At 39.0% G+C, this 26,849-nt stretch overlaps 1 protein-coding gene across 1 annotated transcript in view; it reads left to right on the forward strand.

Moving 5' to 3' along the window:
- LOC127572914 (protein prune homolog 2-like) overlaps window positions 1–26,849 on the forward strand; it is a 184,690-nt gene that overhangs the window by 64,776 nt on the left and 93,065 nt on the right. Inside the window, exon 6 of the mRNA XM_052020642.1 lies at window positions 1,683–1,777. Coding sequence (XP_051876602.1) covers window positions 1,683–1,777 — 95 coding nt within the window. The remainder of the gene's footprint in view (window positions 1–1,682; window positions 1,778–26,849) is intronic.

The following is a 26,849-nucleotide window of genomic DNA, read 5'->3' on the forward strand; positions in this document are numbered from 1 at the left end:
AAGTTGCCATGTGCAGTGACCCCTTGCCTGAACCCACCAGATCTGGATCTAGAGGGACAATTTCACTTGTGTACAGTGGAAAAGCAGAGTTTTGAATGAACCAATGGAGAAACCACACCCTCAACTCCCCGTACATCTTTACCAACCGGCGGAGCCCCATCCTCAACTTTGCCAGCGATCGATAATATCAGGGTTTAAAAACTTTTCAGAAGATAATAAAGAATTAAAAATCTTTTAAAATACTTGAAAGCTCAGTGCCAACAAGAATACCAAAACAATTTAAAATAATTAAATGCTTTAAACAAAACACAAACAACTAAAGCAACACCTTTATACTTTCCTCTCAAACCTGCATTTCCAATTGAAATCAATGGAGTTGGTGAGCCAGTAGAAGTCTAAACTGGCAGATGGTTAGGGGAATGATTTCTCCAGCAAAACTAGACCTCAGGAAATCCAGCAGTAAACATTTTAGAACATACAGAACCAAATAATGGCAAGTAAATTTAGGAATTGCGGGTTTGAGTATGTATGCATGGAAGTGAAAATCAAAGAACTGCAGATGCTGGAAATCTGAATTAAATATAGAAAATGCTGGAAATGCTCAGCAAGTCAGATCCTGGACTTGCTCCATTTGTGCAGTTAAGTACTAACAGTTCTGCTGGCATTTACCAGAAGAATCCAATAATGCCCTAGACAATGAAGCAGTACTTCAACTGTGAATCCGAGGGTGTTATTTATTGCATCCAGTACTCCCGGTGCAGCCTCCTCTACATCGGTGAGACCTTCGTCGAGCACCTTCGTTCTGTCCGCCACAAAAGCAAGGATGTCCCAGTGGCCATCTGCTTGAATTCCATGTTCCACTCCCATACTGAAATGTCTATCCATGGCCAGATGTAGGTTGGAGGAACAACACCTCATATTTCCCCTTGGTAGTCTCCAACCTGACATCCTCAACATCGATTTCTCTCACTTCTGGTGACCCCTCCCCTCTTCTCCTCTCTTTTTGTTCCCTTTGTCTTCCCTCATTCCTGTGGCCCCCTTCCCCCTTCTCTTTCCCCTTCTCCCGCCCTCATGATCTGCCCATCCCTGCTCCTGCCTTCATGACCTGCCTGTCTATTCCCCACCTCCTTACCTTTATTCGATGGTCCACTGCCCTCTCCTATCGGATTCCTTCTTTTTCAGCCCTTTGCCTGTTCCACCTATCACTTCTCAGCTTTTTACTTCTCCCCCCTCCCCCACCCCCACCCTCCTACCTTCCCCCCCTTACCTGGACTTGCCTATTACCTGAATTCACCTATCACCTGCCTGCATGTACTTCCCCCCCTCCTCTGACCTTCTTATTCCGGCTTCTGCCCTCTTCCTTTCCAGTCCTGATGAAGGGTCTTGACCCAATATGTTGACTGTTTATTTCTCTCCATAATTCCTCCAGCATTTTGTGTGTTGCTCCAGATTCCAGCATCTGCAGAATCTCTTGTGTCTCCAATATTTTTTTTACTTGGCATTATTTACTGCTACAAATGGATTTTAGGCAACAGACAACTTAAGCAATAATAGAGTTAAGGTTTTGAAACAATTTAAATGCTGGCTACCATGAAACTTTATAGCCAAAAGCAATATAAATGATTACTCATAGGCTGTGTTGAGAAAATATTAACACATTTTTATTTCTGTCTTTGTTGTAGGTTTAAGTACTGAACAGATTTTGCTGAAAGATCTTAAGGAACTGTTGGAAGGAGATACAAAGCTAGCTATTAGTACTGTGTACATGACCCTTGAGGTGAGTGAATTTCTGCAAAAACTAGATGCAATTCAACAATAGCAATGCACAGGGTGGTCCATTCCATCAACTTATGTTTACTTTTGATATTACAAACAACACTCACAGCACAGTTTGAGTGATGTTACCACTTCTTTACAAACATAAATGCTTAATTGTAGACTGATTTGCATAATGCATATTAATAACTTTCTTAATGAAGTGTGATTTATCATGTTTTAGAACATCACAAATGAAATATTACATTCTTTCATTCTGAGAGGCATGTCATTGTGTGATGGCTCAAAGGGATTCCTTAATATAGAACTGAACAGGATGCTTTTCAGTTCTCTGGATCAGTGTATGACTTTGCTGTCAGGAACAGAATGCATTTAAAGTTTGGATATCAGCCATGAAAACTATGGATTAAAAAAATCTTTAATGCACTTTATTAAATATCATAGGTCAATCATGCATAGTCCAGTGGAAAAAAAATCTTTGTTCAGTGTAGCTGTGTATTTCTGTCTTTTCATTCTGTAATTCATTTACTGCTGCAAAGTTTATTTTTTACGTTATGTAGGAGACACCAATTAATTAATACATATTTTTCTGCGGTATGTTCTTTGTTTATTCCATTGAACTTCCTTTGGTTATTTAGGTGTGACTGCTTGTTTCACTGAAGTTCAGTATTTGCTTTGAAAAAGTGAAAGTTTCATATTTTTATATCCAGAATTATTCATAAAATTATAGACCATTTGCAAAATTTGGACTGAGATTGACTTTTGAGAATGGAATTTAGTTAATGGCAACAAATATCACCTAAAAACAACTTCCCAACCATTTTGTGATCCAAAAGCTTTTACTGCAGCATTGGATAGCTCAAAAATGATTAAGAGAAGTCCACTTTGGTTACCTTTCTCATTCAATGCTAATTTAATAGAATTCTATTAACTTTTTTGGAAGGAGAAGGACTGCAGGCAAATGAACTGAAAATGAAATCCTACAAACGATCAATCACAAAAGAGTAGCTCATTCCAGCCTTTCAGCTTTGCACTGTTTGACTTTGGTAGATATACATTAAATTATAACTTCCCTTATTTTTATTCCTGAAACCAAACACTTTGAATAATGCCCATTTGTATCCTCCATTTGGCTTTTCTGATTTTGTATTTGTATTCCACTCCTCCACTGTGTTACACAAAATCAAATAAGCCTGATTGATCCTTTATGTGCATAAAGTTTGAAAGCCTCAATCATCTGATCTGTTTCTCCCTCCTAATGACTACTCTCAGTTCTGTGAAATATTTGTTTGATTCTGTAGATTCCAAATATTTATAATAGTTCTATGCATCTTTTCCAGTTCCTGATTGTGTGGATTAATCCTGCTGCATTTGACTAGTACCTTATATAAAAAAAAGTGGATTCTTCTGATTTAGCCACCATCACTGTTTTTATACAAAGTTGCATTAAATTTCCTTTTGCCGATTTGATATCAAGATGTGTTGGATTTCTTTCTAAATTTTTCCATATTTCTCCATTAATCTCATAATTTATGTTTATTTTATATACAAGTTCCTTTTATTTATCTGATTTGCTATATCTGCTGTGTGTCTACCAACATATCCCCAGGTTTTAAGTCCTTTGTAACTAGTAATTGTTTTCCAGCATCTTAACAACCTTATTTATCATTCATAATTTTTAAGGTGAAGAAGCAACCTTTATCCACCTCCAGTTGATTTTTGAGATCATTGATCACTGAGGATTCGACATGTAATCTGCAGGACATAATTTGCTATGTCCTTCCACAGTTTTCATGTGCCTTTTTTAAAACTCAGCCACAATTCATTTTAACACCATTTGCTGCCCTGAGTATCATCTTTGTTCATTTTGTTCCCAACTGGTTCTCTATATTTAAAAAAAAGCATTCGCAAAAATCTTTTCAAAACTCAAGCAATAGAGCCTATTGTGTTACTCTTACTGTTGTTTTGTAGTATGATACATCATAAAAGGAAGGCATTCTGCTCAGGATGCCCTGTTTATATTCTTTGTCACTGCATCAAAGATGACTCAGCATGACCCATGTGATCATCTGTTCATGAGTGAATATGTGGTTAGTAGTCTGGAGGACCTTGAACAAGGAAGAAAAACACAAAGATAAGACAAGAGTGTTGCTTACGGGCATACAGGAAATATTGCGTAGGTGTAGGAAAACAAATGCACAAAAATATTGCACTGAATGTAAAGAAATGTTAGTAAAGATTCTGTGAGCATGTGATACAGGATTATGCAAACTGTATTGCACTTGCTTGATGGTGAATCGAATATCTTAGTGGAACATAATTCTGCTTCTACCTCCACAGCTCTTGAGCTGAAAAGCAAAACTGTCACTTTGTTATAAGCATTGCAAAGTAAGTCTACAACCCAGTGACAAGCAACTTTCTCCATAATACAGAATAGTCTTTTTATTGGTTCACCAGGGAGACTCCTAAAGGATATCTTTGAAAATGGTGTAAAACTAATATGTATTATATTAATTTTGCATTCTATTAATTTGCATATCTTCTTATGTTAGTGTGCCTATATTCAATGACCATCATAATACATACAATTGACAATACTGTACCCTAATAAGTAGATATGTGTTTATACTTACAGCTTAATTTTAGTTCTGAATGATAACTGTAGCATGCCAAAACCAGGCTTGGTGGGGAGGTGCTATGGTGTTTAACTTGGGGCGATGTTTTTGTGGAATGTCTTTGTGAAATAGTAGGAACCATTAGGTATCTGCCACGTGGGGTCTAAATAATTTTTGAGAGGGGGCTGCGCTGGAGACTGTGGAGAATAGTACTTGGGGCGATAACCACAGACATCTTCTACAAACCCACTGACTCCCACAGTGACCTTGACTACACCTCTTCCCACTCTGTCACTTGTAAGGATGCCATCCCCTTCTCCCAGTTCCTTCTGCCACATCTGCTCCCATGATGAGGCTTTACATTCTAGGACTCACAGATGTCCTCCTTTTTCAGTAACCGGGGTTTCCCTTCCATTACCATCAATGCTGCCCTTATCCATATCTCCTCCACTTCCCACACATCTGCCCTCACCCCCTCCCCCCCGTCGACATAACAGAGACAGGGTTCCCCTTGTCCTTACCACCCCACGATCCAACACATCATTCTCCGCAACTTCCGCCACCTCCAACAGGATTCTGCCACCAGGTACATCTTCCCCTCACCCCCCCTCTCTCTGCTTTCTGAAGGGACCGCTCTCTCTGCGACTCCCTTGTCCACTTGTGCTCCCGGTGCAGCCTCCTATACATTGGTGAGCTCCGACGCAGATTGGGTGACCGCTTCGTCGAGCACCTTCACTCCTTCTGCTGCAACAGCCAGGACCTCCCGGTGGCCACCCACTTCAATTCCACATCCCATTCCCATACTGACATGTCAATCCATGGCCTCCTCTACTGCCACCTTGACGCCAGGCACAGGTTGGAGGAACAACACCCTATATTCTGTCTTGGGAGTCTCAAACCTGATGGACTTAATATCGATTTCTCTAACTTTCGGTATCCCCGCCCCGCCCACCCCCCCCCCCCCCCCCACAACTCCTTTGTATTCCTTTATTCCTGTGGCTCCCTTCCCCAACCTTGATTGACCTGCCCAAATCCTCTCCACTCCCCATCCTTTATTCCATGATCCACTGCCCTCTCCTACCGGATTCCTCCTCCTTCAGCCCTTGGCCTCTTCTACCTATCACCACTCAGCTTATTACATCTTTTCCCCCTCCCCCACCCACTACCTTCCCCCTCTCACCTGGACTTGCCTATCACCTGAACTCACTTATCCCCTGCCTGCGTGTACTCCTCCCCCTCACCCCACACCACCTTATTCTGGCTCCTGACCTTTTACTTTCCAGTCCTGATGGAGGGTCTTGGCCCGAAATGTCGACTGTTTATTTCTCTCCATGGATGCACCATTTTCTCCAGCACTTTTTGTGTATTGCTCCAGATTCCAGCATCTGCAGAATTTCTTGCATCTCAGTACTTGGGGTCAGAGTGATTGGTAGTAAGAAGGAGTTCAGAGAGATTGTATTGGTGGACAGGTAGTAAAATTGCTTCTGAAATTGTTATTATCCTTCATGTTGTGAATACTTTGGAGAAAATCAAACCATGCAGGTTGTAGAGTTTACTGAGGTTGTTTTGGATCCTCTGTGCATATGATGGACTTACTCATAATGATGTCCAGCGATCAGTAGTGAAGTCAAATTGCATGTAATGCAAGTTTTGACGTCACTTGCACAAAATTCATTCTTGTACATGCAGTCTGCGCTGGTTGTACGAGTATCACTTGTACAAACCAACATTCACACGAGAGGTGAGGATTACTTTTGTGCAACTTAAAAAAAAACAGCCCATCCTTGTCTGTGGCATGCAGTACAATGTGGTTCTTCCTTTAGGAAACCTCTCTTAAAATGTTTACATTTTGTTTTATGATACCCACATGTTGTCACTTGGTCCCCACCACCAATCTACTTGAAACCCAATGGTACTCTAAACTGTCAACCTACCGCCATGCCCTTAATCCATGAACTACTGTTTTCCTTCATTTAGTCCACAGTGAGGGAACAATGTTGTACGTGTTTGTGTGTACAAGGCTGCTTCAATTACACAGGACTCCTTGGATTTCCAGTAAAATACAGTATTGATGCAGGAAACCCACATAAATTGTCAGTTAAAAATGCCATTTAAGAGACAATTTCTAAAACTGTAACTCCAAATCTGATGTGGAACAAAATATTCACCTTCCAATATGAGTTTAACAAAGCCTTAACAAACAACCAACTGTTTTTAATTTCCTCCACTTCCTCTTTTGCTGACATATTGTAATTCCCTTTTTTTTGTAGGTTTGGAGAATTGGAGAATTAATGAATAATTAGCTTTTCCTTTCAACCACAATAACACTATTGTTACTACTTTTTATTCCATTTGTTTATATTTTGTTTTGCAGTAAAACAAGTAGGGATTCATTGTTTCTCGCAGATATGCTTATTCTCTTATCTTTTTGGTAATAGCAATTTTACCACGTGCGCAAGTAATAATAAAGGGGAAATTACACAGTTTAATGCAATGGATTTAGTGAAGCTGTTTTTATATCTTTTTCTCATTTCTCTTTCATTCTTATCTTTGGTCAAGGATTAAGCATCCTAGGGTATTAAACAGTGGCTGCACAGATAATGATAGTGGTCCTGATGAAGGGTCTTGACCTGAAACATTGACTGTCCATTTCCCTCCATAAGTGCTGCTCGACCCACTGAGTTCCTGCAGCATTTTGTGTGTTGCTCAAGATGGTGGATATGATGGCTGTACTCTTCCAAAACACTCTAGATTCTGGAGCAGTCCCAGGGGATTGGAAATCAGCAAAGAAAAGGGGAAAAAGAAATCAGGACACAATAGACAGTTAGCCTAACATCTGTCAATGCAAGAATCCATTATTTAAAAATAAGACGACAATGAAACAGAGTCAACATTATTTAATGAAAGGGAAATTGTGTTTGACAAATTTGCAAGATTTCTTTGAGGATGCTACAAACAGGGTGGATAAAAGGGAATCAGAATGTGTATTTTGATTTCCAGAAGGCATTCGATAAGATGCCACATTAAAAGTTACTGTGTGAAATGTTGGGGTAATACAGTGGCATGCAAAAGTTTGGGCACCCCTGGTCAAAATTTCTGTTATTGTGAATAGCTAAGCGAGCAAAAGATGACCTGATTTCCAAAAGGCATAAAGTTAAAGATGATATATTTCTTTAATATTTTAAGCAAGATTACTTTTTTATTTTCATCTTCTACAGTTTCAAAATAACAAAATAGGAAAAGGGCCCGAAGCAAACGTTTGGGCACCCTGCGTGGTTAGTACTTAGTGACACCCCCTTTGGCAAGTATCACAGCTTGTAAATGCTTTTTGTAGCCAGCTAAATGTCTTTCAATTCTTGTTTGGGGGATTTTCGCCTATTCTTCCTTGCAGAAGGCTTCTAGTTCTGTGAGATTCTTGGGCTGTCTTGCATGCACTGCTCCTTTGAGGTCTATCCACAGATTTTCGATCATGTTTAGGTCAGGGGACTGTGTGGGCCATGGCAAAACCTTCAGCTTGTGCCTCTTGAGGTAGTCCATTGTGGATTTTGAGGTGTGTTTAGGATCGTTATCCTGTTGTAGAAGCCATCCTGTTTTCATCTTCAGCTTTTTTTTATAGATGGTGTGATGTTTGCTTCCAGAATTTGCTGATATTTAATTGAATTCATTCTTCCCACTACCAGTGAAATGTTCCCCGTGCCACTGGCTGCAACACAAGCCCAAAGCATGATCGATCCACCCGCGTGCTTAACAGTTGGAGAGGTGTTGTTTTCATGAAATTCTGCACCCTTTTTTCTCTAAACATACCTTTGCTCATTGCGGCCAAAGAGTTCTATTTTAACTTCATCAGTCCACAGGACTTGTTTCCAAAATGCATCAGGCTTGTTTAGATGTTCCATTGCAAACTTCTGATGCTGAACTTTGTGGTGAGGACACAGGAAAGGTTTTCTTCTGATGACTCTTCCATGAAGGTCATATTTGTGCAGGTGTCATTGCACAGTAGAACAGTGCATCAACACTCCAGGGTCTGCTAAATCTTCCTGAAGGTCTTTTGCAGTCAAATGGGGGTTTTGATTTGCCTTTCTTGCAATCCTGCGAGCAGTTCTCTTGGAAAGTTTTCTTGTCTTCCAGACCTCAACTTCACCTCCACCGTTCCTGTTAACTGCCATTTCTTAATTACATTACGAACTGAGGAAACGGCTACCTGAAAATGCTTTGCTATCTTCTTAAAGCCTTCTCCTGCTTTGTGGGCATCATTTATTTTAATTTTCAGAGTGCTAGGCAGCTGCTTAGAGGAGCCCATGGCTGCTAATTGTTGGGACAAGGTTTGAGGAGTCAGGGTATTTATAAAGCTTTGAAATTTACATCACCTGGCCTTTCCTAACGATGACTGTGAACAAGCCATAGCCCTAACAAGGTCTGTGAAGGTCTGAAACCTTGGTAAAAGTTATCTGAGAGCTCAAATCTCTTGGGGTGTCCAAACTTTTGCATGGTGCTCCTTTCCTTTTTTTTTCACTCTAAAATTGTACAAAACAAAAATAATACACTAATCTTGCTTAAAATGTTGAAAAGATTATTTCATCTTTAACTTTATGACTTTTGGAGGTCAGTTCATGTTCTACTCACTTAACTATTCACAGTAACAGAAATTTTGACCATGGGTGCCCAAACTTTTGCATGCACTGTACAGTGGCGTGGATAAGGGAATAACGAACAAGCGGAAATGGAGAGTCAGGAAAAATGGGTTATTAATTAATGGGGTGGTACAGGGTTGGTTCTGGGGCCTGAGCTATATTAATGACTTGGATGAAAGGACCAAGAGCACTGTAACCATATATGTGATAATACAAAGATAGCTGAGTTAGTAGGTTCTGAGGAGGGCACAAAGAGCTTGCAAAGGGATTTAGGTGGCTTAATGAATGGGCAGCTGGGGTGTAATGTGGGAATATGTCAGGTTATCCTCTTTGGAAGGAAGAATGAAAGAGTAAATTATTGTTTAGATGGAATGAGTCTACAGAATGATGCAGTACATACATTTGGGTGTCCACAAAAGGGGGGGGGGGGGGTCATGCAAGTACAGCAAGTAATTAGGAAGGCTGTTGGATTGTTTGGACTTTATTCCATGGAGTGTGGAGTATAAAGCTAGAGAAGTTTTGATGCAACTTTACAGAGCAATGATGAAACCACATCTGGGGCACTATGTACACTTTTCATCTAAGTATTTAAGGAAGATTATAGTACCAGTGGAGACAATGCAGAGAAGGTTCCCTAAATTGATTTCTAGGATTGAGGTTGATGTATGAAGAGGCCTATACTCATGGAGGTTAAAAGAATGAGATGTGACCTTATTGAAATGTATCAGATCTTGAACATTGACAGGATGGAATCTGAAAGGATATTTAATAAGGAGACGAGCAGGAGATTTTCCTTTCAGAAGGTTGTGGAGGAAGAATTATTGAATATATTCAAGTCAGAGATCGAAAGATATTTGAACCAAGAAGGACTCGAAATATGAGGAAAGAATGGGAACAGGTCTACTCCTGCTCCTGTTACTTATATACTAATGTTCTAATAACTTGCCTGTTTTCAGTATGAATGATTTGTTTTCTTCTGTTGTATGCAGAGTTGAGGAATCTATCTTATGGCACTAATAAATAAATACACATGGTATGTAGGTTTATCATCTGTTGAAGTGAGTTATTGAGCCCACCATTCTCTTGAGATTCTAATTGTGTGGAAGGGATACTGCTATCAACATCCAACTTCCAGACAGTTTGAATTTGTTGCAGCTTTTCAGTCAGATTTTGAAGAAATTTTCACTGCGTTCCAGAAAGAATGAGTTTTATTATAAATCCCTATTAAATATAACTGTAGGAAATGTCATTATTTTGTTGTTTGTATAACTCCAACTTGTAAAGATCTACTACAGGTTTATTAGTGACTTCTTTTACAAGAAACCATAATATTTAACATTATTTGTCAGTATACATAAAATATTGAATTATTGCAAATGTATTCCTTGGAACACTATACTTCATTTTTGAAAGTAAAACTGATGAATAGAAAGTTGAGCAAGGTATTTCTGGCCCATACTTATATATTAAATCCTGGATTGGAGATGAGAAGAAAAAGTGTGGTTTGTCTGTATTGGTGGTTATATTTACAGTAAGTCTTTTGATGGACTTTAATCCATCACGGAAACCAGCTTCCCCTCCATGGACTCTGTCTATACTTCTCACTGCCTCGGTAAAGCAGCCAGTATAATCAAAGGCCCCACCCACCCCGGACATTATCTCTTCTCCCCTCTCCCATCAGGCAGAAGATATAAAATCCTGAAAGCACGTACCACCAGGTGTGAAGTTAGACACACATTAGGACGCATAACAGCTGTGGCAGGGTTTACATGCCATTACTTCCTATAAGACAAAACCTAACAATATTAATGGCAGCAATGCTTTACTCCCTGATGAGCTCAACGCCTTTTATGCACGCTTTGAAAGGGAGAATAACACTACACCTGTGCGAATCCCCATAGCATCTGGCAACCCTGTGGTCTCTATGTTGGAGGCCGATGTCAGAACATCCTTCAAGAGGGTGAACCCTTACAAGGCGTCAGGCCCCAATGTTGTACCTGGCAGGGTACTGAAAATCTGTGCCAATCAACTGGCTGGAATGTTCAAGGACATCTTCAACCTTTCACTGTTGCTGTTGGAAGTTCCCACCTGCTTCAAAAGGGCATTAATCATACTGGTACCCAAGAAGAGCAGGGTGAGCTGCCTCAATGACTATTGCCCGGTAGCATTCATATCTACTGTGATGAAGTGCTTTGGGAGGTTGGTCATGGCTCAAATTAACTCCTGCCTGAGCAAGGACCTGGACCTGCTGCAATTTGCCTACTGCCACAACAGGTCTACAGCGGATGCAATCTCACAGGCTCTCCACTCAGTTTTGGAGCACCTAGACAACAGCAAAACACTTCAGGCTGCTGTTTACCGATTACAGCTTGGTGTTCAACACCATCGTCCCCTCAATACTAATCAACAAGCTTCAAAACGTGAGCCTCTGTACCTCCCTTTGCAACTGGATCCTTGACTTCTTTATTGGGAGACCACAGTCAGTGCGGATCGATAGTAACATCTCCTCCTCGCTGACAATCAACACAGGCGCACCTCAAGGATATGTGCTTAGCCCACTGCTGTACTCTCCCTACACTCATGACTGTGTGGCTAGGCGCAGCTCAAACACCATCTGTAAGTTTGCTGATGACACCACTGTTGCTGGCAGAATCTCAGATGGCGATGAGGAGGCATACAGGAGTGAGATATGGAAAAGTAAGGGAATAATATGTTTTCGTGATCTATTCATTTATAACTGTTTTTCATCTTTTGAACAATTGTCTAGATCACATTTTTTCAATATTTGCAGATTAGAAATTTTTTTAAAAGCTACTATACCCTCTTTTCCGACACCATATAAAACTGAAATTATGGAAAAAATTTTAGGTTTTAATCCTTATCAGAAGGGCTTGATAGCAATAATCTATGATTTAATTATGAAAATACATCCAGAATCACTGGACAAAATTAAGAATGAATGGGAAAGTGAACTCCAGACATCTTTACCTACAGAGACATGGAAGAAAATTCTTCAACTAGTTGATACATCTTCAATGTGTGCCAGACACTCTTTGATACTGTTTAAGGTAGTGCACAGGACCCATATGTCAAAGGATAAGCTAGCCCATTTTTATCACCATTTTAATCCTATATGTGACAGATGTAAATTGAATGTGGCTTCTCTGACACACATGTTTTGGTCCTGTCCTCTTTTGGAAAAATATTGGAAAGACATTTTTAACATTATCTCAACTGTATTGAATATTGATTTACAACCTCACCCTATCACTGCAATTTTTGGATTCCCAATGATAGAGTCTCGCCATTTATCTGCTTCCGCTTACCGTATGATTGCCTTTGTCACATTAATGGCCAAATGATCCATTTTGCTTAAATGGAAGGATCCAATACCCCCTACTACTTTTCAATGGTTTTCTCAAACTATATCATGTCTAAACTTGGAAAAAATTAGGAGTGGTACTGTTGATCCTTCGCTTAAATTTGAAGACATTTGGAGTCCGTTTATTCAATACTTTCATATGATATAGATCCCTTTTCAATAACTTTTCAATTTAAAGGAATGGAGTTGACGACATAATATTGCTCTGTTTATATTGAGAAATTTCAGTCCAGTTTTTTCTTTCTTTTTTTTAATTTCTTTTTTTTGAAAATTTCTTTATAGTTTAGTTTGTCATATTATTTACAATTTTATTTTATTGATTTGGGGATTTCTTTTATATATACAATAAATCTTTTTCTTTTTTATATTATCTTCATCTACTAAGAGATCGTGAGAGCTAAAGAATTTTTTTAATATTTTGATTACTTTCTATGATTATCTATGTCATGATTGCTCTCTTGATCTCTTTGTATTACATGTACAATCATTGATGTTATATATTAATCTGTATTAATTTGGAAACTAATAAAAAGATTGAAAAAGAAAAAAGAAAGGAGTGAGAGATCAGCTGGTTGAGTGGTGTTGTAACAACAACCTCGCACTCAACATCAGCAAGACCAAGGAATTGATTGTGGACTTCAGGAAGGGGAAGTCGGGAGAGCACAAAGCAGTCGTCATTGAGAGGTCAGTGGTGGAAAGGGGGAGCATCTTCAAGTTCCTGAGGGGGAGCATCTTCAAGTTCCTGGACGTCAACATCTCGGAGGATCTATCCTGGGCCCGAGACGTTGATGCAATCATGAAGAAGGCATGCCAGTGGCTCTACTTCATTAGGAGTTTGAGGAGATTTGGTATGTCACCAAAGACTCTTGCAAATTTCTAGTGGAGAGCATTCTGACTGGTTGCATCACTGCCTAATATTGAGGCTCCAATTTGCAGCATCAAAAGAGGCTGCAGAGGCTTGTAGACTCAGCCAGCTCCATCCCAGGCTCAACTTGCCCCACCACCAAGGACATCTTCAAGAGGCGGTGCCTCAAGAAGGCGGCATCCATCACTGAAGACCCTCACCATCCAGGACATGCCCTCTTCTCATTACTAGCATCAGGAAGGAGGTACTGGAGCCTGAAGACCCACACTCAATGATTTAGGAACAGCTTCTTCCCCTCCACCATCAGATTTCCAAAGAGTCCATGAACCCATTAACATGATTTCATTATTCTGTTCTTTTGCACTATTTATTTATTTTGTAATTGACAGTAATTTTATGTCTTTTCACTGTACTTGTTGGCACATCTTCTTGGCCCAGTCCCTCTGTTCAGAATTGCTGCCTATGATTCCCTCCAGAAGGATTTTGGAGGGTCAATCTCCCTGGCCTTTGCATCAACTAACAAATTTTGTTATGTTATGTTAGATTATTTTTCTCTAGTTAGCTGATGAAGTTATAATAGTCACCCTCGCATTCATTTTTATTTAACTTGGTGATAAACAAATTGCTTTACGATGCACTTAAATCTATTGAGGAGCTTTTTGTTTCAAAACCAATCCCTTAATAATGGTTCATAAAATTAGAATTATCTGGAATTTAATTGTTCTGTTTATGTTTTTACTTTACTGAATCCATATGTAAGGTAATGTATCTAAGTTTATGACACAACGATATACAGGTAAATAAACAAGAACGTTATAGAATATTTATATGTCCCAGTGTTTTAGAGAACCAAGTCACTCATTTTTACAGACTCTGGACTTTTGGTGGCATGCTGCATAGCCGAGGGGAGGCCATTAGAGATTAATATTAAATAAATCACCAAGGGGTCCTTCCGCAACCCAAATCTTAAAGCCACATAGTGTGCTACTAATGGGCTTAAATGGTTTGAAATGAATTTGTTTCATGGATGTCATTTACATTATGTATATATTTATTTATGACTTTTTAATTGTGGCTGGAAATAAATGTTAGCAGATATAGTGTTCCCCTTTGCTGAATACATATTGTATGCTAAATCAATCAGTTCCAATTAATCTTGAGTGTACAATGGGCAGTGTGAGACTAATTCTGGTAGTATCTGACATTATGAAAAATAATTCTTTGTGATGAAAGGGGAATTATTAGATACTTTCAAAGACAAGTGCTCTGTCAGTTTAATTATCATTAATGTGCAATGGTATTGCAGCTTTTGTAAGCAATTAATAATTTAATGCCCTCAATAAGAAAACCTTGAAAAAAATGATAGTGATTCTTCATTTCTTTGCTTCACTTTTTTTAGTATGCACCACTGAATTTTATTTGCCGTTTGTTGTTTGTAAATGTGTATACTTTATGTTATAAGTAATAATACTGGATATTTCTTTGGATCTTACAGTAATATATTCTAAATTGGAAATGATAGATTATAATGGATCCTGCTTCCATTATGTACTTTATACTTTAGTAAAAAAAATTCTATTCAATTGTTAGAATAGTATTCCATTTCATAACTGAATCACTTTTATCCATTTAATTAATATCAAGACACAAGGTTCCCTAATTCATGTATATAGGAAACACAAATGCTGTTGGAGAGGAATATCTCATGATGTTAACAGAGCTTATTTGCAAATCACCCAGATTTAATACTAGTTTGTTTAAAAGAAAGAGCAAATAGCCATTTTCATTTTATCTTAAGTAATTTTATAAGATTTCCACCATATGGAGGCCCCCAGCATCCTACTCACTGCATGCTTAATTTGTATAGATATGGTTCCAATGAAATTGGTTTAAAATGTCCAAGTTGATTATTAAAAAAATGTTGGGTTTCTCTTCTCTGAAGTTGTTTTAAAATATTGTTCATTGTATAAAAAAATAATGACAGGTAATGTGAAATTGGAAGCCCTGCTCATTTTTTTGATGCTGTATTATTAACAGTAGGTTATTTGTTTCCTTCGAATTGAACATCATCAGACAGGCTAAATGACATGACATTAGCTCATAAGCTGCTGTGGGCGTTCATACACTGTGAGACTAATGCGTTTTGTCTGATCTAAAAGTTATGGAAGTTTTATTTATCTCACTACTGTCAAGAGTCATATCTTAATACTTTCCCTGGGATTGATGTCTTTTTTTTTTTGCAATAATTTATTTCATGGCTGTTGTTGTACAGATGTTGTATATCAGCAGGATTTATTTCTTTACATTTGTCAGTACTCATTAACCCTTAAAATGCTAGTCAATGGAATTTGCTGTCAATGTATTTTCCATATATATGTTATAGTTTTGAGCCAACATTAAGTGACATTTAATCTTTACATAATGTAAGTTGCTGAACAGGAGAAGATTTCAATTGAATGTCTGAAACACACATGCGGTGTATTCATATCAAATTGTTAGTATCTCTCCTGACAATAGAAATGGCAGTTTTGGAGTTTTTTTTCCTCCTGATTATATATGTTATAATATGATCAGTATTTTTTAAAAATCATTTTAGCATGCTTGTGCAAGCTGTCTTACTAACAAGGCAAATATTATATACTGTACTCTTTTAGTGAATAATCGTAGACTCTTATAGCTTGTTGTTTGTTCCATGGTACATATGAAATGTATTCTCTCCCTTGACTGTGAAGTGGTTTGAATTTTGCAATCAGTAATGAATTCAAGATGCCAGTCATTCATTGTATTTGTTGTCCACAGAGTTCCCATGGACTTTGCATTGGAACTTAGAAGGCCCATTCACAGAGTGACCTCTGTAACAGATTGGGACGGGTTAAATAGGGAAAACCAAGCGTATATTCCTAAACTAATCAAGGTGAGGAGTCTTAATGAGCAGTGCAGTAGGTATAAGTTAGAATAGTTAATCCATGTCAAAACATGTATAGAAGGTAATATTGAGAGATAAGAAAGATGGAATTGAGAGGCAAAGAAAAAATGAAAGTTTTTTAAATTTTTACTTTTATTTATGTCCTCTGAAATTCGAAGGACAAAGACTCCACTCTTAAAAGTAAAGTTACAGTGCTTGAAAGGATGGCTCACTAATTAATAATTAATATGCTGTTCAAAATCCCATATATCATTGGAATATTTTTTTAGGTACATTCAGTGGATGTGAGTGAATAGGTTCAGCAGTTACTTGCATTTGATTTGTTTTGATGGTGGGTCTTGGTGTGAGTGACAAGTACATTCTGGAAAAGCATGGTACTTGAACTGCAAGTTCCTAATTTCCAAATGTAACTTATCATTTAATATTTGTGATTAGTGATTATTTCATCATTAAATCCAGATGATACTTCTCTCTGTGTGCCTGTTTCATTCCTCAAAAAATTATAAATCATTTTCTTCGTAATTACCCGGATTTCAAACTTAAATTGTGATGGTTTGTGAATTGGATGCAATTAGTTCATAGTTATTTTGACCAATGATTTTATATCAATCTGTGTATGGTAGTGTCAATAAACTCCTGATAATTACAGTTAACTACAGCAGAGCACTTCTTAAAACTACAACAGAACCTGCAGTTATTAACTCCTTTTAACACAGGAAAACATCTCAAATTGATTTATAAAATGTAATCAATCAAATGGCTGGAATAAAAACAGGAAATACTGGAAACACTCAGCAAGTTAGGCAGCATCTATAAAAAGAGACAAAGTTAACATTTCAGTTGAAGATGCTGTCAGAACTAGCATTGAGAGAAAGCAAATTAATTATAATTTGTCAGAAAGGGTTTGGGGAAGGGATGGATAGGATAGGATGAAATTTAGGTTGCCATCGTGATAAATTGTAGAGCTCACCTGGGTAATAGATTATTGTGGGTGGTTAGTGAGAAAAATGAACCAAAGCTATGAAACCGAGGGAAATTAGAGGGTGAAGAACATAAACAAAGGAATGTAAAAGTTGCCAAAATGCAGGGATGTGGACATGGCCTACAGGTCAGGCCTTTGCAAATGGCAAGAGAAAAACTCAGGAAATAACACAGATGGATGACTTCCAGTAGAAGTGGCCAGGTTTGATACAACAGACAAAAGTTGTAGAATTTGATATTAAGTCCAGAAGAAACATGCCACATGGAAGATAAATGCTATTCGTCCATTTTATGTTGTGCCTCATGATAGCAAGGCAGGAGGCCAAAAGTTCAGAGTGGGAATGGGATGAAGAATTCAAGTGGCAGGCAGCAAGGAGCTCTGAGATGCTCTGAATGCAGGTGGGCAAAATGATCACCCAATCTGCGCGTAGTTTCTCCAATTTAGAGGAGAACATGTGTGCACCAACTGCAGTGCACTTGATGGAAGGAGTGCAAGAAAGGCAACAAATGAGTGGAAATCTTGTACATTGTATATAAAGATTGAATAGAAATGTTTAGTGCTAAGCACCAGTTCAAGAGTAATTATCACAGTAGAGTAAGGAGACATAGGCACAGATTATCGAAAGTCACCATCTCAAGAGTACAGACATTCTTCAGTACTACACTGAAGTGTCAGTCTGGCTTATTTGCTCAAAATAAGTGTAGTTCTGATTTAGATATTGTACAGAATTAAGATCAGGTGGTTTGCTAACATTGTAATACCAGGGTTTTTGGACATCCAGATATTTTCACCTGGACTATTGAACCTGACATCTGAAATATTACTTTCTATGTCACAAAAATGCAGGAATACATTAACAAGATTTGTAGGCTCTGCTAATTTTTCTGTTCACTCCTAACATATCCCACCATGTTTCTGGTTTGCAAGATGCTGCCAAGGGGCTATTAAATCATTGAAATTATAAATAGAGCCCTGAATATACATTATTCTAAGCTGTGTGCTCAGTGACAGTTGTATCCAAATGTATCTGAGATGGTTTGGAACTCTGATATTTGTCCATAATTTAGCTGGAGGCATTCTGCACAAATTGATTATTCTGTTAGCTGTCCTGTTAACTTTATCCTCATGTAGCTGATATCCAGATCAAATTCCAAGCCTGGCATGCAGTCAAAATGGAACTAAATCATCTTTCTGGTGTTACCACTGAGAAATGAATATTCTGGACTCTTTGTGCATGCAAACACCAGCTGAGATATATCTTCTTCTTCTATTCAGAAGAAAGGAAAGGCAATGACATTCTTAACCAAATGCATCAAACAGTGAGTATCTAGTGGTAGGGGTCAAGTTTGTCATTCATTATAGATAAACTGCATGTGGTGTCCTCTCTTTCCAGTCCATTGTGGAGTCAAACTTTTATTTGAACTGAGTGCACTATAATATGCATATAAAAAACCTTATTACATTGCAGTTAAAATAAAGATGACTTGAGGGGGAATGCACATCTTTTTGAAGCTTTTTTGTAAAAAAAAATCTGTTAAGTAGATATTAAACTTACATACTTAAACAATTGTTGAAATGTAACCTGTTCTCTAATGAAGCAGAAGGGTATATGGGAAAAACTAGGACACTTGCAGTCCAGGTGCTGCTTAAGTGTTAGCTGCTGAGGACTGTGAGATATTATTTCATTGACTGTATTTTATGTTAAAGAACATTTGTTTTTAATGTTACTTATGCATTACTGTGCATTTGAGGGGGTAAAAAATTTGGCTGAAGATGTTGTAAGAGAGCATGTTGCTGAACATAAAATTATTATTTGAATTGGGTAACAGTGGTGGGGTGGAGGGGCAGGGAGGTGTGAGAACAACTGGATTTGATGAACTGGAGAAACCTGTATGAGTGCAGCATTTACCTTGACCTCCCAGTGGTGGTTGAAGATTGAAAACAAAAAAACTACCTATTTTCATTAAACAGTACCTTTATGTTGCGTAGCTTTTCAGGTTCTTTAAAATTTCATTGCCCTCGTCTGTCATCTATATCAATGCCTGACATTATGGGCAACTGTTCTTTGTATCCACTATTCAGCTTATTATGAAGCATTTCCAACATTTCCCTGAAATTATAATCCATATTTGACCTACGATAAAAGAAAATGCCAAAGATAGTGGGGTGAGTCGAAACTTAAGCTGCAGTCCATGAATCTGCTGCACTCTGTTGGAGGGCCCTGGCATGACTCATGGAAAATCTATGCTCATGGCTGCTTCAAAAATTAAGGAACAGGGAACCATACACATCAATACAGGAGTTGTAAAATTCCTTCACAAATGTAAATGGAATGATACCTTTCCTCGGCTGAGAGCGTTCTTGGATTTGAGCCAGAAATGTTCTAGATTCAGGCGCTCTTTCAGGATTATAGCATATTGTACATTCTTCAAATAAGAGATAAACTGCCTCATGTGCCATTTCCATCGGTTATAGAAAGTATTAAACATCCTGTCCCATGGATCTGTATATCTAATATACTTGGTGCTAGCCAGAAAATCATTGCTGTAGTTGTCTAAATAACTACAATAAAAAATGTCATTCCTCAGCACCTTTAGGACACTTCCTAAAAGGCATGAAAGGATGCTATGAAAATGAATTTTTCCTTTCCTAACCTTATTGCTATGTTTTAATGCTGAAACCTGTTTATTTCTGGAATTTTGCTTTAGGCCTAACAGTCTGTAATTGCTGAATTTTATTATAGTCTGTTTCATATTCTTTTATGGAAATTAATGTTACTTTGATATATGTTTGTAATACATCAGCATTGAGCAATACATTTACATACTCAACTGCACTGTGACATTCTAGATGAGAATGACACAATTTACCATTATTCTTCACACTAAAATCTCCTTAGTCTTGATCCTATCTGTTGCTGTGTTTCTCATAGTTCTTCTCTGGTCCTTGAGAAGAAACTCCTAATTGTAATATAGTTTGATGCATGCACTTGCAAAAAGGTGTGAAGACAATACCTTAGAGCAGATAGAAAGCATAAACAGTTACAAGAATGTAAATGTGGATTTGGCCAGGGTGGAAAATGTGATGTTTCTGCCTCAACAAAGATTTTCTGACATGGAGAAGGACTAAAGATAAATCATTGAACATTTTATGAAAATGTCAACAGCAACACAATTTGGCCCACTTTGGGTCCAAGGGTTTCACAGAGGAAAAAACAAACATGAAATAGGAAGGACATTTTCCTCATAAACTTGAGTTGAAGGCAATGGTCCAATTCAGTGCAAGTACAGCGGGCAAAAGACCAGTTTTGAAGATGGTTGCAAGCGCTTGCTGCAATTGCCTTGATAAACTGAACCTTCTGAAATGCTGTTCTCATAGATCAATGAGTCATAGTTGTGAGTGGCGCAGTTTCCAGTGGCCTCAGACGCTCTTTGTGTTAAGTGTGCATATTATGAATGTTCTTATCCTCTATTTCTGCTGCGTTGTGACACTTCTTGGTGTACCTTCTTCATTCCTGTTCCACCGTCTCCTCACTGTGTAGCAAGAGTAGTGCCCATAATCAGCTTCTGTTTTTTTTTACTTCTCATGGCAAGCATTAATCATAGTATCACAGTCCAAGATGCGGATTATTCATATTGAGAACCCTTCATCTCAGCAAAACCAGTCAATTGACAGCAAATCTCCTGCCTTTACTTGAGCTCTTTCAATATTTCATGATTCTTCTAGCAGCCATAAGACTGTGTTTTACATAACGTGCATGAGCTTTATGCCACTTGTAAAGGGAGATGTGTTAAACCCAATGCTCACTGCTGTAAACTTTGTAGCAACTAGAAGTGCGCAGGTTGGGGATGGATAGCCGTGTCTGGGATTTTATTTACTGATCTGATCCTATTCCTGTCAGAGAGTCTATGTGTGGTGTGAGCTTAAAGATTTTGTTTCAGCAGTCCTAATGTTTCTGCAACTTGCTCCATTATAGAGAGCTGTGTGATACATTTATATTTTCTTCCAGGTGATATTAGGAACAGTGATTAATTCTTTCATCCTGCTTTCACTGCCTGAGTGATCACAATGTAAACATTTGGGAAGTCCTCCTCAATCATAAAGTTTTGACATTTTGTCTGTATAAAAACGACAGCTTTGAAAGCTACTTCCTTTGTAGAGCATAATGAGGGAAAGTCACAACTATTAGAAATGCTTAGATGACTAGAATGAAGTAGATATTTGGAGCTTTGAGCTGGGGGGGGAGGTGGGGGGGTGGGGGGAAGAATTTTAAAAGAATATTGTCCTTACAGCGGCTAAAGATTCTAATAAGATGGAGTGAAGACTGAACATTAAATCTTTTAAAGAAAAAACAAATTATTCACAAGGGAATAGTCAATAAAATTAAATCAATGTTTACAATAATTGATCAGTGTTCTGACCCAAATGTTTTTTTTCACTTGCTATCTGCCATTATAATTTGGTAGGATCAGTATATAGTTCATCCAACAGCACCACCCAACCCTATGATCTCTACTACAAAACAGGCCAAGAGCAGTGGACAGATGGGAATATCACCTGCAGATTCTCCTACCAGTCAGACACCATCTTCATCTGGAAATATACAGCCGATCTTTTGTTGCTGGGGCTAAGTCCTGAAGCTCTCTACCCAGCAGCATTGTGGAACTACCCGTACCAGAAAAACTTCTCTCCTTTTCTGGGTTTCTTGTCCATACACCAACAATGGGTGTTGACTGATTTATAGACCTATGCAGATGTTGCTGAGTGCTGCTTTGAATTGGTCTCAATCTTAGAGAGTTCATGCACTGCTATTTCCAATACGTAAAACAACTGGGGCTACAGTCAGATATAATTTTTTCACAACTTATTCATGGGATATGGATTGTTGCTGACTTGGCTGTGATTATTGTCTATCCCTAAATGTCCCATGAACAGAGTAGCAAACTGGGCAGTTGGAGGGCAGGTAAGAATCAACCACTTGATGAAGCCACATGTAGGCCAGAGTGAAGAAGTACAGAGATTTCCTTCCCGAAGGACAGTAGTGAACCAAATTTTTATGACAATCCAGCAGTTTTCATGCTTGCCTTTCTGGAAATTCTGTGAAGATTTTCGAAGATCAATATAAAAAAAATTGAGGGATGAGAAGGTGATCCAGTGGCATTTGTTTAAGGTTTTGCCTCCTTCAGTTCAGCACCTCAGAGTCAGCACTGTGAACATTCAGAAACTCTTTGTGAAAACGGTGTGAGGAAATGCCCATCCTAATACTGTGTGGAACCAAAAATGTGCTGCCCAAGAGATGCTACTTTATTTCTGAGAATTTTTGTCGCTGCATAAAATAAAATCCTGCTACCAAATGAGCCAACTCTTTTGACAGAGAGCGTATGACAGTAAGTAATTAAGTCAAGTTTACACTGCTATTTATAAATGCCTTGAGCTTCACATTCATGGTTTATGGTGGTAGAACAGTACAACTGTCTTGTCTCAGTTTCATATATTTTGCCTATTTCTGCCAATATACAACTTTTCAAGGTCTTATTGTGGCACAATTCTAGGTATTTAAACTTTTAGTAATTTGTGCCTTCTCATTTAATGATTGATTTAAAGGCATGCAGGATTAAAGAGAATAACATTGGTTATATGTTTAATATTTTATCTGTTGAAATTTGAAGTGCAACCAAACCAGCAATTGGGGATAATGTTGTGAAACATAAAGGTGAAAGGTTGAAGGAGCCATTGTTTGGCAATTAGCACTGTAAGTGAAACATTCATTATACAGCATGCTGGGAAGTTGATGAACTGTACAGCAAAACTGAGCCTACAGTCACCACTGAGATGAGTCATAACAAAGACTATAAAATATTTATGAGTACAATGAACAGCAAACTGGCGTTTCCTGATGCATGTGCAAAATCTTTTGATGAAAAATTGTTATACCATTAGTTTTTAAAGGAATGCTCTTTACATAATGTATGACTAAAATCACAAAGAACAAAGCTAACAATTCCTAGAATAAAAGCACAATGACACAGTTGTATCTCCAAATGCAATTTCTAATCAGCAGGTAAATTCTTATTTCAGTAATCAGTATTTGCACTTTGTCTCCTTTGTAGATTTAAAATGGGTATTTTGTTTAGATATTATACACCACCACCTTAGGGAGTCGCTCAAGATTGAGGATAACCTGCTTCCACTCTGGTTTTGTGGTTTCTGAGGTGGCTAATGAGGGCCAATGTTGAAATTGGAGATTCTTCCACAAAATGGGGCAGTTGTTGATGGGTTGGGTGAGTAGCTTGTGAGGTGGTATGCTCCATCCACCAATTATGCTGGGTTCTGTATGCTCCCATTGCATGGCCTCAAGGTTCAAAATATCGTCCCAAATTGCCCGTCCTTCACATTGAGCTGACTAGAGATTCCCAGGAATCAGTGGGGATATTGCATTTCTTCAAGGAATTTTTGAGCACTTCATTGAATCTGTTTTTCTGTCTGCCTGGTAATCTTCTCTCATGTCAGAGCTTGGAATAGAGTGTCTGGTTTTGGGGACTTGCTGTGATCGATATGGCTAGTCCAGTGTGGCTGACTGAGAATATGAAACAAAAAACAGAAAGCTAGAAGAACTCAGCAAGTCAAGTAGCGATTGTGGAAGCAAAAGGTGTAAGTCAATGTTTCAGGTCAGGACCCTGCATCAGGACTGAGAAAGAAGAGGAAAGATTGCTGGTATGTTGCAATATGAGGTTGGGGGAAGTGGGACAGTTAGATAATGGGTGGAGTCAGATGGGGAGGGGACAATGGGCAGATACAATCAGGTGGGGCAGGCTGTGGGGGGAATAGAGGCTGGAGGTGATAGGTGGAACCAGATGGGGGAGGAGGTGATGGCAAGTGGAACCAGGTGGGGGAAGGGATGAGGAGAGTGGGGGGGGGGGGGAAAAAGAAGGAAACTAGGTGGACAGGTGAGTGTGTGTGGAAGGAGAACTCTGGGGGTGTGGGTAACTTGGAATTGAAATATTCAATGTTCATACCATTGGGTTGTAGACTATCCAAGCAGAAAATGAGATGTTCTTCCAGTTTCAATTTGGCCTCTCAGTAGCAATGTGGAAGGCCAAGGGCAGATAGGTCAGTGTGGGAGTGGGAAGGTTGAATTAAAATGACTTGCAACTGGAAGCTTGAGATGGCCAATGTGGACAGGGTGCAATTGGCTTAGTCTATGCTTGGTTTCACCACTGTTAGAGGAGGCCATATTGTGACCATTGAATGCATCAGACCAGGTTGGAAGAAGCACAAATGAATATTTGCCTCATTGGAAGGTCTGTTAGGTCCCTTGTATGGTGGTGAGTGAGGAAATGAAGGTGTTACACCTTCTACGGTTGCAGGGAAAAGTGCCAGAGGACAGAGGGACAGGTGAGAGGGGGATGAGCAGAAAGAGAGTGGTCCCAGCAGAAAGAATGGAGAGGGCAAGGTGTGACTGGTGGTGAGATCACATTGAGGTGGTGGAACTGGCTGAAGGTGAAGTGTTAGATGTCAAGCATGGCTAGGAAACCATTTTGCAGAGCACCTGTGCTCTGTTCACGACGGCCATCTCAATTTTCTGGTTGCATGTTATTGTAACTCTCCTTCCCACTTCCACACTGACCTGTATGTCCTCAGCCTTCCTCTATTGCAATGGAGAGGCCAAACACAATTGGATGGTTATGGTAGGAACATTGAATTTCCAGTTTCAAGTAATCCATACCCTTAGTATACTCCTCCCTCACACATTCATCTGTCCACCTTGTTTTTAATCTCCCTTAGATCACCTTCCCCATTCCTCATCCTACAAGGTTCCATTTACCCATCTTCTCCCCATCTGCTTCCACCTCGCTACCAACTGGTCTCTATCCAAATCACCCTCCCTGCCCCCTCCCTCCTTACTGCTAAATATTGGCAACCATTCCTCTTCCTTCTCAGTCCTGATGCAGAGTCTTGATCCAAAACATTGACGTATACCTTAAGATGCTTCTTGGTCTGCTAAGTCCTCCGAGTGTTCTGTTTTTTTTCTTCTAGATCAAAGTCAAAGTCAAGTTTATTGTCATATGCACAAGTACATCTGCAGTCTCTTTTGTCTTCTGTGAATAACTATGGCTTCGATGCTGGGGATGTTGGCCTGAGAAAGGATGCTGATCGTTCCCTGATCCTTCCACTAAATTTGTAGGGAGAGCATTGGTTGTATCTTTTCAATGCCTTGGGGTGCCTCCTGTAGATGAGAAGCATGAAAAGACAGGGAATACTGCTGCCTGTTAGACCTTGTGTTTGTGCCAGATCTGCAATCTTGTTGTTCAAACACCTTTTTCTCATTGATCAAAAGCTGCACAGTGGTGAATTTCATCACTGATGCATGCCTTCCCTGAGAAGTGCCTTTTAAGATATGGGAAAGGGTCTCATCATCAACCTTTATCGTCAGACTGCAGTGTGGTGCAGTGGGGACAAGCTGGTAGAGGACCTTGGATTTGTGGATTCTGAGCATACATCTGACCTCTCAGATGCTTCAGTAAGTAAGTTAAAGATGTCTTGAAGCTTCATCTCCAACAGTGCACAAATGCAAGCATCGTCTGCATACTGCAACTTGACTACTGAGGTTCAGATGACCTTGGTTCTGGAATGTGGTTGCTGTTGGTTAGAAAGTTTCCATTGGTTCTAAAGAATAGCTTCAATCCCATGGGAAGTTTGTTGGAAGTGAGGTTCATTATTTTAATAAGAAAGATAGAGAAAGGTGTTGGGGGAAGTATCCAGCCTTGTTTGACACTAGTTTTCACCAAAATTGATTCTGTTGTATATCTGATGATTATATTGTATATGTACGTGCATGAGATATGCTCAGAAATTCATTATTTGTTCTTACTAAAAGAAAATTGATAAAAAAAGAATTTTGAAATAGCAACCCAAACTACAGTTCCTGTAAATTAAATTGGTTATAGAGTCAGAGAGTCATTCAGCACAGAAGCTGGCCCTTTGGCCTACTGGTCCATACTGACAAAGATTCCCATCTAAGCTAGTCCCACTTGATCACATTTCGCCCATATCACTCTAAACCTTTCCTATCCATGTACTGTCCAAATGCCTTTTTAAATGTTATTATACTTGCCTCAACCACTTCCTCCGGCAGCTCATTTCATATTTGGACCACCCTCTGGATGAAAAAGTTGCCCTTCTGGTTCCGATTAAATCTCTCCCCTCTTACACTAAACCTATGTCCTCTAGATCTTGATTCCCCAACCTTATGAATTCACCCTGTCTATGCCCTTAATGATTTTATATACCTCTATAATATTACCCCTCATTCTCCTATGTTCCAATGAATGAAGTCTCAACCTGCTCAGCCTCTCTCCATAACTCAGTCCCTCGAGTCCCAGCAACATCTTTGTGAATCTTCTCTGCACTTTTTCCAGCTTAATGGCACCTTTCCCAGGGTGACCAAAATTGAACACAATATTCCAAATGTGGTAGCACCAACGTCTTGTACAACTGCAACATAACATCCCAACTTCTATGTGCCTTGACTGATGAAGGCCAACATACCAAAAGCTGCCTTCACCACCCTACCTGCAATGCAACTTTCAGAGAACCATGTACTTGTACTCCTAGATCCTTCTGTTTTACAACACTCCCTAGGGCCCTACCGTCTACTGTGAAAGTTCTATC

This window comes from Pristis pectinata, chromosome 7, assembly GCF_009764475.1.
Source record: "Pristis pectinata isolate sPriPec2 chromosome 7, sPriPec2.1.pri, whole genome shotgun sequence".
Lineage (NCBI taxonomy): Eukaryota > Metazoa > Chordata > Chondrichthyes > Rhinopristiformes > Pristidae > Pristis > Pristis pectinata.